The sequence below is a fragment of the Bacillus rossius genome, chromosome 5, assembly GCF_032445375.1.
Source record: "Bacillus rossius redtenbacheri isolate Brsri chromosome 5, Brsri_v3, whole genome shotgun sequence".
NCBI classification, from domain to species: Eukaryota; Metazoa; Arthropoda; class Insecta; order Phasmatodea; family Bacillidae; genus Bacillus; species Bacillus rossius.
This window is the reverse complement of record NC_086333.1, coordinates 6443368-6455860: the sequence shown is the minus strand read 5'-3', so window position 1 is coordinate 6455860 and position 12493 is coordinate 6443368. Positions and strand designations below refer to the sequence as shown.

General features: G+C 40.1%; 1 protein-coding gene across 6 annotated transcripts in view; it reads left to right on the top strand.

The window, feature by feature from the left end:
- Positions 1-12493, top strand: part of LOC134531562 (metaxin-1) — a 298930-nt gene that overhangs the window by 33278 nt on the left and 253159 nt on the right. For 4 of the 6 annotated variants that reach the window (XM_063367261.1, XM_063367264.1, XM_063367263.1 and 1 more), the window contains one exon: positions 4757-4903. The exons of the other annotated variants lie outside the window; for them this stretch is intronic. In XM_063367261.1, the coding sequence (XP_063223331.1) occupies positions 4757-4903 (147 nt within the window). The remainder of the gene's footprint in view (positions 1-4756; positions 4904-12493) is intronic. 6 annotated transcript variants of the gene reach the window in all.

Genomic DNA, 12493 nt, shown 5'->3' with positions numbered 1-12493 from the left:
CATGGGCTACTGAGGATGCGAAAGACAGAACTTGTGCGAGATGCAAGATATGCAATAAAAGTTTCAAGATCGATACGATGGGTAGGGGAGCATTTACAAGCCATGCCAAATCTAAGAATTACAATAGAGTTATAAATAACCAATCGAGAAACCTAAAAGTTACAGAATTTTGTTTCCACTCAACCTGCTCAGGATGAAGCCCACGCTTCCTGTAACAAAGTTTTATTAGTACTTTAATTTATACTAGTAGCTTCCAACGGTTTAGCGGTGTTATAAACTACGACGTCTTGTAATCCATCGCTTATCAATAAACTGTCAAATATGTTCAGTAACTAACGACACTGAACGTTTTTTTATGAATATTCGCAGCGTGTTGAGGCCGGCCGATAAACTTTCCGCATTAACTTACCTTTAACGTCGGTAATGCTATGTCCACTTAAAATTTGTAAAATAATAATACTAAACATATAATTATTATGTACACCAGAACCCCGATTTCACGAACACCGGATTTAACGAAGCAGTGATTTTACGAGTACATTCTCGGGAACCGTAAAAAAATTGGAAATTTTGACCAAAATGTGAAAAACAGAAAAAAATATTTTAAAAAAAAACGCAATGAAAGATCATATATACCGAATAAAATCATGTTGGACCTCCTGCGGTCACCAGCAAAGCATAAACACGACCCAATGCGTGGTGCAACTGCTACATCGCTTCGTTATTGCTCGCGCGAGAGGCGGGACGTGGAATGTTAGAAGAAAGGAAGGGGGAAATGCGGGGGATGACAGACAGCAGCCAGTGTGTTTCCTGCGTGGGGAATAAGTGGCGTAGCTTCTTTTTTTATGCTGTGTGAAGCGACCTTTTTCTATCAACTCACGGGAAAAGATAATTGCTTGAGCTGTCAAAATAAACATCGCTGCGACAGTTAAAACAAGACGCGGGCGAGCATCCGGTAGGTCGATGAGTGTATCTACTCGAAAAACATTTCTCAATTCATGACACTAATAAGATTCCTTATAACTTACACGTATAGCCTGATGTTTTCAGCCTGATCCATGCAAGTTCTTTAGCCACGTTTTGAATGAAAACAACCACCAGCAGGCCAGTGTTGTGCCCTGTTTAATACGCACAAAATATACCAAATATTTGGTTCAAAAAAAAAAAAAAAGAACCTCAGGGAACTTAGGGCAATAAAAGTCAAAATAATGAGTGATGCCTTAAAACAGACCGCTCTCATAGACGAAGAAATTTTTAAACACAAAAAAGGTTAAAGTTATGTGGCAAATATATATTTAGTTAACTGCCACCTGTTTTTTTAGTTGGGTATGTATCACATTTTGTGCATTTTTGTTTTATATTTAGTACTATACAGTTCCGTGTTTTAAAATGTGTGCTTTGTATCATGTATTACAAAAAACATGTCATTTTGTATATATATTGCAAAACCTGGAAAATCTTGAAAATACCTGGAAAAACCTGGAAAAAACCTGGAATTTTTTATCACAAATATAGTGGCCACCCTGTCTGAAGCTCCATGACCACCATCCACCTCAGTGCTGGATCCGTTATCAGCTGCAGCTCTGAAGCTCCATGATGACCATCCACCTCAATGCTGGATCCGTTATCAGCTGCAGCTCTGAAGCTCCATGACCACCATCCACCTCAATGCTGGATCCGTTATCAGCTGCAGCTCTGAAGCTCCATGATCACCATCCACCTCAATGCTGGATCCGTTATCAGCTGTAGCTCTGAAGCTCCATGACCACCATCCACCTCGGTGCTGGATCCGTTATCAGCTGCAGCTCTGAAGCTCCATGACCACCATCCACCTCAGTGCTGGATCCGTTATCAGCTGCAGCTCTGAAGCTCCATGACCACCATCCACCTCAGTGCTGGATCCGTTATCAGCTGCAGCTCTGAAGCTCCATGACCACCATCCACCTCAGTGCTGGATCCGTTATCAGCTGCAGCTCTGAAGCTCCATGACGACCATCCACCTCAATGCTGGATCCGTTATCAGCTGCAGCTCTGAAGCTCCATGACCACCATCCACCTCAATGCTGGATCCGTTATCAGCTGTAGCTCTGAAGCTCCATGACCACCATCCACCTCGGTGCTGGATCCGTTATCAGCTGTAGCTCTGAAGCTCCATGACCACCATCCACCTCGGTGCTGGATCCGTTATCAGCTGCAGCTCTGAAGCTCCATGACCACCATCCACCTCAATGCTGGATCCGTTATCAGCTGCAGCTCTGAAGCTCCATGACCACCATCCACCTCAATGCTGGATCCGTTATCAGCTGCAGCTCTGAAGCTCCATGACCACCATCCACCCAATGCTGGATCCGTTATCAGCTGCAGCTCTGAAGCTCCATGACCACCATCCACCCAATGCTGGATCCGTTATCAGCTGCAGCTCTGAAGCTCCATGACGACCATCCACCTCAATGCTGGATCCGTTATCAGCTGCAGCTCTGAAGCTCCATGACCACCATCCACCTCAATGCTGGATCTGTTATCAGCTGCAGCTCTGAAGCTCCATGACCACCATCCACCCAATGCTGGATCCGTTATCAGCTGCAGCTCTGAAGCTCCATGACGACCATCCACCTCAATGCTGGATCAGTTATCAGCTGCAGTTCTGAAGCTCCATGACCACCATCCACCTCAATGCTGGATCGGTTATCAGCTGCAGTTCTGAAGCTCCATGACCACCATCCACCTCAATGCTGGATCCGTTATCAGCTGCAGCTCTGAAGCTCCATGACCACCATCCACCTCAATGCTGGATCCGTTATCAGCTGCAGTTCTGAAGCTCCATGACCACCATCCACCTCAATGCTGGATCCGTTATCAGCTGCAGCTATGAAGCTCCATGACCACCATCCACCTCAATGCTTGATCCGTTATCAGCTGCAGTTCTGAAGCTCCATGACGACCATCCACCTCAATGCTGGATCCGTTATCAGCTGCAGCTCTGAAGCTCCATGACCACCATCCACCTCAATGCTGGATCCGTTATCAGCTGCAGCTCTGAAGCTCCATGACCACCATCCACCTCAATGCTGGATCCGTTATCAGCTGCAGCTCTGAAGCTCCATGACCACCATCCACCTCAATGCTGGATCCGTTATCAGCTGCAGCTCTGAAGCTCCATGACCACCATCCACCTCAATGCTGGATCCGTTATCAGCTGCAGTTCTGAAGCTCCATGACCACCATCCACCTCAATGCTGGATCCGTTATCAGCTGCAGCTATGAAGCTCCATGACCACCATCCACCTCAATGCTTGATCCGTTATCAGCTGCAGTTCTGAAGCTCCATGACGACCATCCACCTCAATGCTGGATCCGTTATCAGCTGCAGCTCTGAAGCTCCATGACCACCATCCACCTCAATGCTGGATCCGTTATCAGCTGCAGCTCTGAAGCTCCATGACCACCATCCACCTCAATGCTGGATCCGTTATCAGCTGCAGCTCTGAAGCTCCATGACCACCATCCACCTCAATGCTGGATCCGTTATCAGCTGCAGCTCTGAAGCTCCATGACCACCATCCACCTCAATGCTGGATCCGTTATCAGCTGCAGCTCTGAAGCTCCATGACGACCATCCACCTCAATGCTGGATCCGTTATCAGCTGCAGCTCTGAAGCTCCATGACGACCATCCACCTCAATGCTGGATCCGTTATCAGCTGCAGCTCTGAAGCTCCATGACCACCATCCACCTCAATGCTGGATCCGTTATCAGCTGCAGCTCTGAAGCTCCATGACCACCATCCACCTCAGTGCTGGATCTGTGATCAGTTGAATTTGCTGAAGCTCTTTGACCACTGTTTTCCTCAGTGCTGGATCCGTGATCAGTTGAAGCTCCTGAAGCTCCATGGCCAATGTTCTCCTCAGTACTTGATCCATAATCAGTGGCAGCTCCCGTAGGTCATGGACCACCGTTCTCTTGAGTGCTGGGTTCATGATCATTTCCCACAACCTTTAAAAATCACATAAATTTTTATAATTGGTAAATTTGTATGGCACTGGGTGTACTTAGTTAGTGCTGCCCAAACACCGGACCCTTATTGGTTTTGACCAAGACCTTTTCCTAGAGAATTTGCAATGTTGAAAGCTTCTAGCAGAAGAACTTATAAATGTAATTTGTGCTTGACGAGTTGTGAGAGTAGAAAAACTTTTTATGGTCTCTTCTAGATGTTACACTGTCGGCAGTTACTGTCATCTGTGTCAAAATATGACGGATCAATCTTTGTCTATGCCAAATTTTGTTTGGAAACATACACATTTTAATAACTACAATTGGTGCAACATATCTATGGAAGGGAGAAAAAAATAATCAAAAACTTTATGTTAACAGGTGAAGAATCTACTAGTTGTTTTAGAATCATATGTTTTTGTATTTTAGTAAATATTTTATTTAATATTAGCAGGATTTTGTTACACATTTATTCTGACAGATAAAACAATTTTTTTTGGCAAAGACAGTGTGAACACATCCACGGAAGGGACATTTTGGATGATTTGAAAATTGATAAATAGTAAACTATGCATAAAATTTATATATTTATTTTCTAAAAGTTATAGTAATTTACCTAAACTTTATTAACATTAAGCAAAATTTTTATATGTAGTTACTTAGGTTAGTAAACTGATAATATTTTCTCCAAAAATGAGAAATACACGTGTATAAGGTATAATGTATACTTTTTAAATGTGTAGTAAAAGTTTGTTGTTTTTTGCAGGCTTATGCAGTATTTTCCGGAATTCCATTCTCGACTCAAGTTACAAACAACCCATTTAAAACCCCACATGGGGAATTGCCAGTTTGTCGAACTGGCAAGATAGTTCTAATAAACATTTCAGATTTTAAGAATTACTTTAGAAAGTTGGTGAGTAACTGAAAAAGTTTATTTTAGCATATTTTATCTAAGTGGCCATTCCTTGGCAATTGGAGTAGTTACATGATGATAAGTGTTATTAAAATTGAATCTCTATCCCTTCAGTAACATCAATTTTACACTTTTACAGTTGGTGACTCCCAAAATATTATAAATATAATTCTTGATGATTAGACGTTGACTGTTGACCAGTCCAGCAACTGCCACCAGAAGTTATCTTCCACAAGGCATAGAACAAGCAGTCCTGAAAAAAAAAAAAGAATGTTTGAGGTGCTTAAAGCAGCTGAAACATCACATGTCATACACATTTTGAAAATCATGATAGCTTGTTCATCTCACTGTGATGTGGCATTATGAATCTTCCCCAACACTTGACAGTTGATAGATCAAGTAGGTAATTAACCAGTCATTCTTGTTAATTTTTTGTTATAACTTTACAATATCAGAACATGCCCTAAAATACACAAGCTAGAAATGCCTTGTTGAAGTGAAACAAACAGGGTGCTGATAAATCAAAGCAACCTAATATAGGCCTACTGGCTGTATCGTAACTTATACTATGTGAGAGAAACCATCATGAAAATTTGGCAGATTAATTCAAAGTAAGGAATCAAGCCCTGGAAGGTGTTGCTCAGTTATTTCCTAGTACTCAGGTAACCAGTGACAGTTGCTGACAGGGATGCTTACAGCATAGTTTTGTGCGTGAAATTTTTGCGAATCAAAACTGATGGGACATTCTATTTTCCAGAGAAAGATGACACTGCACTGGTTGATGGTTCTGACATTAGACAAGTGCTTGATTCACCAGAACTAAATCGAAGGCAAAACTATGTCTTTAAAAACATTGATACACAATTTGTGAATATAGGTTGTTTTTGTTATTACTTTCATTGCTATTGTGTTGAAGACTAATGTGTCATTCTTAAATGTTTTGAAATTAATGATTTACTAATGTTTAGTTAACTTTCACAGTGTAAGTTATGTGACATTTAAAAAGTCCTTGAAGTACCAGAACTGAAACTGTTGAACCAGTTAAAATTTTTAAGCTGTTTATAAGTAGGCCCTACAGGGTAAATGATTATATTTTTAAAATGGTACCAAATTTTGATTTAACCTAATATATAATGGTATATTTTCAGTAATCTGAAGTAAATATACGGTGATTTCAACTCCGTGCCATTGAGCTTCAACTCCGTGCCATTGAGCTTCAACTCCGTGCAGTGGCGGATACAGAATAATCTGAAGGGGGGGGGGGGGGGGGGCGCAGGTCTACCTCTTCCACACACTCCCTTGTTACGTCACCTTGGTTGCTTGCATGCAGCCAGAGATCTTTTTCCAAGCTCTATCCATTTCATTTACGTCTCGTCCGAATATTTGCTGTTGTTGGTGCATAATTGTGTGCTATATGTAGTTAAAATGGCCAATTGTGCAGTATACAAATGTCAAAATCACTACAGAAAAACTAAAGATTCTGGAATATAATATTTCTCTTTCCCTAAGAATGAAGAGTGTTTTAGAGTATTTATTTTCAATATTTTGTGTATGATCAACTATACGTTATATTTATATCAATGGATATATTTCGAGAAAAATATTAAGTTTTTATTTATACTAATGAAGTTGTTCAGTGTAAGTGTATGAACGTGTTCGAATGTGCATTGTATAACATGTTTAGGGGGGGAAGGCGCATGTATCCGCAATTGGGCAACATACAGATTACATTAATAAGCTTGCTTAGTCGTAATTTACCTTGTGATACCTTCCCTCCAACCATCTCCTCTACATTATGTTGAGTTACCTTACATGTACACATTCGCATATTGAAAGGTTTATTAAAAATCTGTAGGCAGGAAGGAGCTACGTTAATGCAGTTTTCGTGGAAAATATTAGATTACATATCTAACTATCAAAAGTATTTATTTTTAAAATTGTTAAAACATACATGTAGGATTTGTATTTGGTACTGAATAATCAATCAATTAATATGCAATAAGAAAACTAAACCATTGCAAACAATGTCGATAAAGAAATGGAAAACCAGAGTCTATCAACAACCCATGGCAGCCTTCAAGCATGAATCGAAAAAGAAATAACTTCCGGAGTGCAAGATGTATACTGTATAAGAAGGCTGACATACAAAGTGATCTACTGTATACATCTTAGGTATTACTGTAGAGTTAATGAAATTGGCAATACAAAAAGTATCTGTTCATCTCACAGAATTAATTACCTACATTAGCCAAATACAGGGATGATTACAGATCAAATCTCAGGGGGGTTGGGGGCGGTGCTAAAATACATCTTGAACTATGGGTGTAAAACAAATCAATTCACATGCAAAGCTTAGAAAACTTTATTCAAATGGTGTGATATATAGACGTAGTACAAGGCAGATTATGTTGGTATGAAGATACCAAACAATACATAATTCGTATTCTCTTCTTTAAACGATGAATTCCATGCGCCTATTCTTCCTGGCAAATTGGTTAATTACATCATCAATAGGACAATCAACATCAAGGTGAGTGTTCAACAGAGCTAAGCCATTAAGTCTATCCTCTCTCATTGTCGACCTCAGCCATGTCTTTGTACGCTGCAATGTTGAAAAACTTCTCTCTACTGTAGCAATATATATCGGTAGACAAGCAAATATTTTGTACAGTGTGTGCAAAGTAGGATAGTCACATCTGGGACAAACAGCTAACGCTTGCAGAACAGAATTAAGATCATCAAGGGCGTTTATGCTGGTTTTCTTGTAATGAAGAATCTCTGCCATTAGTCTCTTTTCAATCACGAAGGGTAATTCTTCGAATGACGAGATTTCAGTTAAGCACTGTTTAAGTTTATTTGCCAGATCATTACCATCATGTTTTAGTAGTTGAGAGGGCAAAAGTATGTTGAATTGAAAATGATAAATATTTCTTCAGCAAAACGTTCTCTCATGTCAGCAGTAACATGGTCCAGTGTTGGAATAAAAACAGTTCTTTTCCAATATGTGATAGCATCGTCATTGTGATCGCAGTTTGCCCTGTGGCTTTGCCTGCCTGTAAGACGAGGAACACTTATCTCCACATCCAACTCTTCCATAACTGTCTTCGCTTCCTGAACAATACGAGCAAAGTGGCTATCAGCATTAGCTCTCATATCGTCGTAAACCTTGAGCGTCGAATCTAATTTTACTTTTGCCAACGCATCGTCCAAACTAGGGTCTTGCAAGATTTTGCTGACTGGATATGTTATGCTCATAATCTCACTCAGTGAAAATAGTGTGATAATAAACTCGCAATTAGAGAGAGCTCGAAGGAGAATATTGGCTTTGGTTGCAGTTGTTCTGTCCCTCCAATTATGTATTTCTTTAAGAACTTTACATACTATACTGGTCCGAGATCAGCTGCGAATTGAATAACAGCATCATGACGCTCAACCCATCTCGTTTGACTGCACCGAGTGTTTTAGGTGACTCTTCAATGTTGCGAATCGCTTGCTAGACGCTGTGAAGAACGCTACTACTTCTTCAATAGTACCAAGTGCGTTTCTCACACTTGTAACTCTGCAACTGCGAGAGAGAGCGAGGTTGAGCTGGTGACTACGACACGGTGCTACTTGTGCGTTGATAGCTTTCTTTTTATTGTAGTAACAGCTCCTTTCAATTCTGACATATTAACTGAGCAACCATCACAGCCTATACCCACACAGTTCTCCAGTGACAGAGAAAGGCTTTCCATTCTCCTTAGAATCGTAGTACCCAATATCTCACCAGTAATGCTGCACTCTTCAGGTTCATTATCTGTGTTGCTACTAAAATCATTGTCTTTATGGATGTCAACAAAACCCAAAAATCTTTAGTGTAATTGGCCAACACCATTGACATATCTTGCAGCTAAACTCAGTTGGGCGATGTGCGCTTTGTCCGTAGTCTCATCGAAGATGATGCTGTACTAACGAAATTCTTTAATTTCCTCCATTATTCTTGATAACATCACTGTTTCACAGCATGTAATAAGTTTTTTACACGTTGTTTTACTTATGTAAGTGGCGTTCGCTTTAGTGGTCTCGAGGTGCTGTTTTAGTTGCAAGTCTCCAGCATCGATTCTAAATCTTAGAAGAGCTCTAAAGTTTCCCTCATTACTCACTATATTTTCACGATCATTTGTTTCGTTTTCTAATAGTCTCCCATCATCTCTATGTCCCCGCAGAGGAATATTTTGCCTTCCATGAAATATTATTGTTTTTATTATAGGTACAAGACGGGTTCTGTTTTCTTTAATACTTTCCATTCTCTGTGTTGACAATTGATTTATGACCTCAAGTTCGCGGTTGTCTTGTGTCGTTAAAAAATTTTTTTGCATCTGTTGATGCTTCAATGTGGTACATGAGATGAGAATGAGAATGAGTTTCAAAGTCACCATCTTTTCCAGTAAGTTTGGCAAACTTTGTAAGAGGTTCAGTCTCAAGTTTCTTAGCGATGCTGGCCTTCTTTCCTCCGAACATTTTATTATTGACAAAAATTGAACAGTTAATGCAAAAAAGTCCTTTTTTAACTTGTGAAAAAACCAGCCAAGGATACTGTTCAAAATGATTATCGTGCACCTGTCTGCGTTCAACCCGTCCTCTCTTGTGGTGCTCAGAAGTAAGAAAGATACAACCTTTCTCAGGTTTCCTTGGAGCTGTTAGAAGCATGTATATTATATCATCACTAAGTTTTCCCAACGATAATATATCTATGTAATTTCCAATATCCATGGGGTTACAGGAATCAGTACCAATATTCGATGAACTCTGTTGCAGAGGTTTTAACGAAGTGCTGGATTCTGCCTGTATATCTGGGTCTTCTGGTGGTTTTTTTGTTGCTAAAACATGACCGGGATCTTCAGATATTTCCACTTTTCGTTTCCTTATTATAAAACGATCCATTTCAAATATTCTCTAGAACTTTACTTTCATTATGAGTATATGCGGACTGTATGAAATATTTATTTAAACTAAATTCTGAATAAATAACTGTCAGAGTTTGGTTGTAGATTGTGGATTGGCACTATTATATTATTACTGAGAAATTAGTATATATTAATTAACATTATTGTACTGAATCACTACTTGAAATACTTGATACTGATCACTCTTGTCTTGAATAATCTTCACACTTGCAACCACTAGAACGATGAACGATGAACGATTCACTCATAAGTCTTAGCACATCGGCTTCGGATTATAACTTAACTTCCTGTTCCTACTTGGCAAACAACCCGTTTTTATACCACTACGTATCGAGAGTTCTCGGTACAATTATCAGTAGAATGTTCGTGAATTTCCTCGAACATATGCCAGACAGCATGACGTATCGAAATCACTAGAAAGAATGTTCGCAACTTTTCTCGAACATGCTAACATTCGCATCATCACAGGTAGTACCTATGCAAGTACAACTACTCGACTGAGGTGACGAATAAATTGTGTGTAGATAGATACGTGGGCGGCGGCGTAGTGCGTGGAAGGGGAGGTGAAACCATGTGCAGGTCGGCAACTGTTTTTGTTTTAATCGCGAATAAAACTGTCCGATTCATGATCGATATCCGAATTGCAGCGAAGATAACGGCTGTCACCGTCGCCGCTCAAGTGGAGTGGAGAAAGGAAAATAAAGGAGGGTGGGAAGGAAGAAGGGAAGAGGCGTCTACATTCTCCCTGCGTAAGCAGATGCGGTTTCTGAAAGGAAATATCGGTGTCTCGCATGCCACAGATAAATTACTGTGAGGAGTTTTCCATTTGTCTTCAATCCGTATGCACACGTAAATTTGACACACGTATTCATCCTGCCGCTAAAAGACATCTTGAGGAGCTATTGGTGTAAAACAAATCAAGTCACATGCAAAGCTTAATAAAACTTTATTCAAACTGTTTCCAAGACATGAAGTCGTTAAAGGTAAGTGTATGAATGTGTATTGTATAACATTGGCGGCTGGGTGCACGCCCTCCCCTTGCCAAGAACCATGCTTGGTGCTGAGCTGCCCTGGTCAAGGGGGGGCGCGCGCCCCCTGGGTCCCCCCTATGAATCCGCCACTGACTCCGTGCCATTGAGCTTCAACTCCGTGCCATTGAGCTTCAACTCCGTGCCATTGAGCTTCAACTCCGTGCCATTGAGCTTCAACTCCGTGCCATTGAGCTTCAACTCCGTGCCATTGAGCTTCAACTCCGTGCCATTGAGCTTCAACTCTGTGCCAAGCACACTTGTATTACCCGACGTAAAATGATAAATATTGATAGTTGATTACTGCTGCTAATTGGGTGATGACTAACTTTTTATTTTTGATAAGTAAAAAATATCATACAAAGAAAAAAAAACCATTTTCATTTTTGTTTTATGTGGTCAGGTAAATTGTCCCTTATCTTGAGAATGACCCATCTTGTACTGTGTGGATATCATAGTATGAGAAATGGTGTGCCTGTCAGGCGAACTGTATGAGGGATTTAACTCTCTAACAAAATCTCTGAAGCTCTTGTCTTCCACAATTGAAAATGGTTGGAAATCCAGCGTAAAAAGTTTTAGTAAATTTTCGTCTATCTTTTTTTTTTTGATGAGACTGGAAGCTTTGATCTAATAAAGCCAGAGAGATTTCCTTGAATACTTGAAATATAAAATTATGTGTTTAAATAAGAGATTGGACCACTGTGCATGCTTTAATGTTACCACAATTGAAGTTACATATATACAGTGCAAATTTAGGTGTTACAAATCTGTACACAATTAATACCGCAAAAGTATTACGCCTCCAGAAAATATTATGCTCGTTCGCCCATCCTCCTATTTAATAAAATAAAGATTTTTTTTATTTGGCACATTTATTGCAGGTCTTTTAGACGGTTTCGGATCTTTGTTGCAATCAATCGAAGGATGTCGTCTAGACATGTGTTTTTTCAAATTGCTGGTTGTCGTTTTAAAAGAAAGTTCATGCTTACACAAGTCACATTTTGCAATTGATTTTTCATTATTTACAACAGAGAAAAACATCCACATGGGACTAAGTTTTTTTCTCACAGCACTCGTTTGATCCATTTACGAAATATCAGTTCTCACTTATAAAGCAGAGTTATTTACATCTATACTATTGATTGCCGTAAAAATTAAAAATAAATATCAACCATTCACACGTAACTGTCACAAGTTAACTAGATTTCTTAGTACGAACTGTGAAAATGACAAGTCTCTGAGAATATTACAATAGCGACTGCGACAACATATTGCAACTAGGTTATTTTATACTTTCCGGGGGATCTATGCAGGATTTTGTAAAACTCCGGGTTTACAAATAAGCAACAAGGTCACTAACAGTGACAATGTCACGGTGACTTGACCCTGTGACTTTAATGTCACTGGTCACTGCCTGTCACAGGAACAAAATTTGTCACTGCTCCCATCACTACTTCCTTCCCTTTGTGTGGGTAGTGTTCTGGGCTCGCTGACGTAATTTTCAGCCAATCACGGCGCATAGCAACAGAACTTCCACGAAATGCTTACCTCTGTTCCCACGACGCGGCAATTTTCTCTCTCACACACACACACACTCCCGTGACAGTGACAAACGC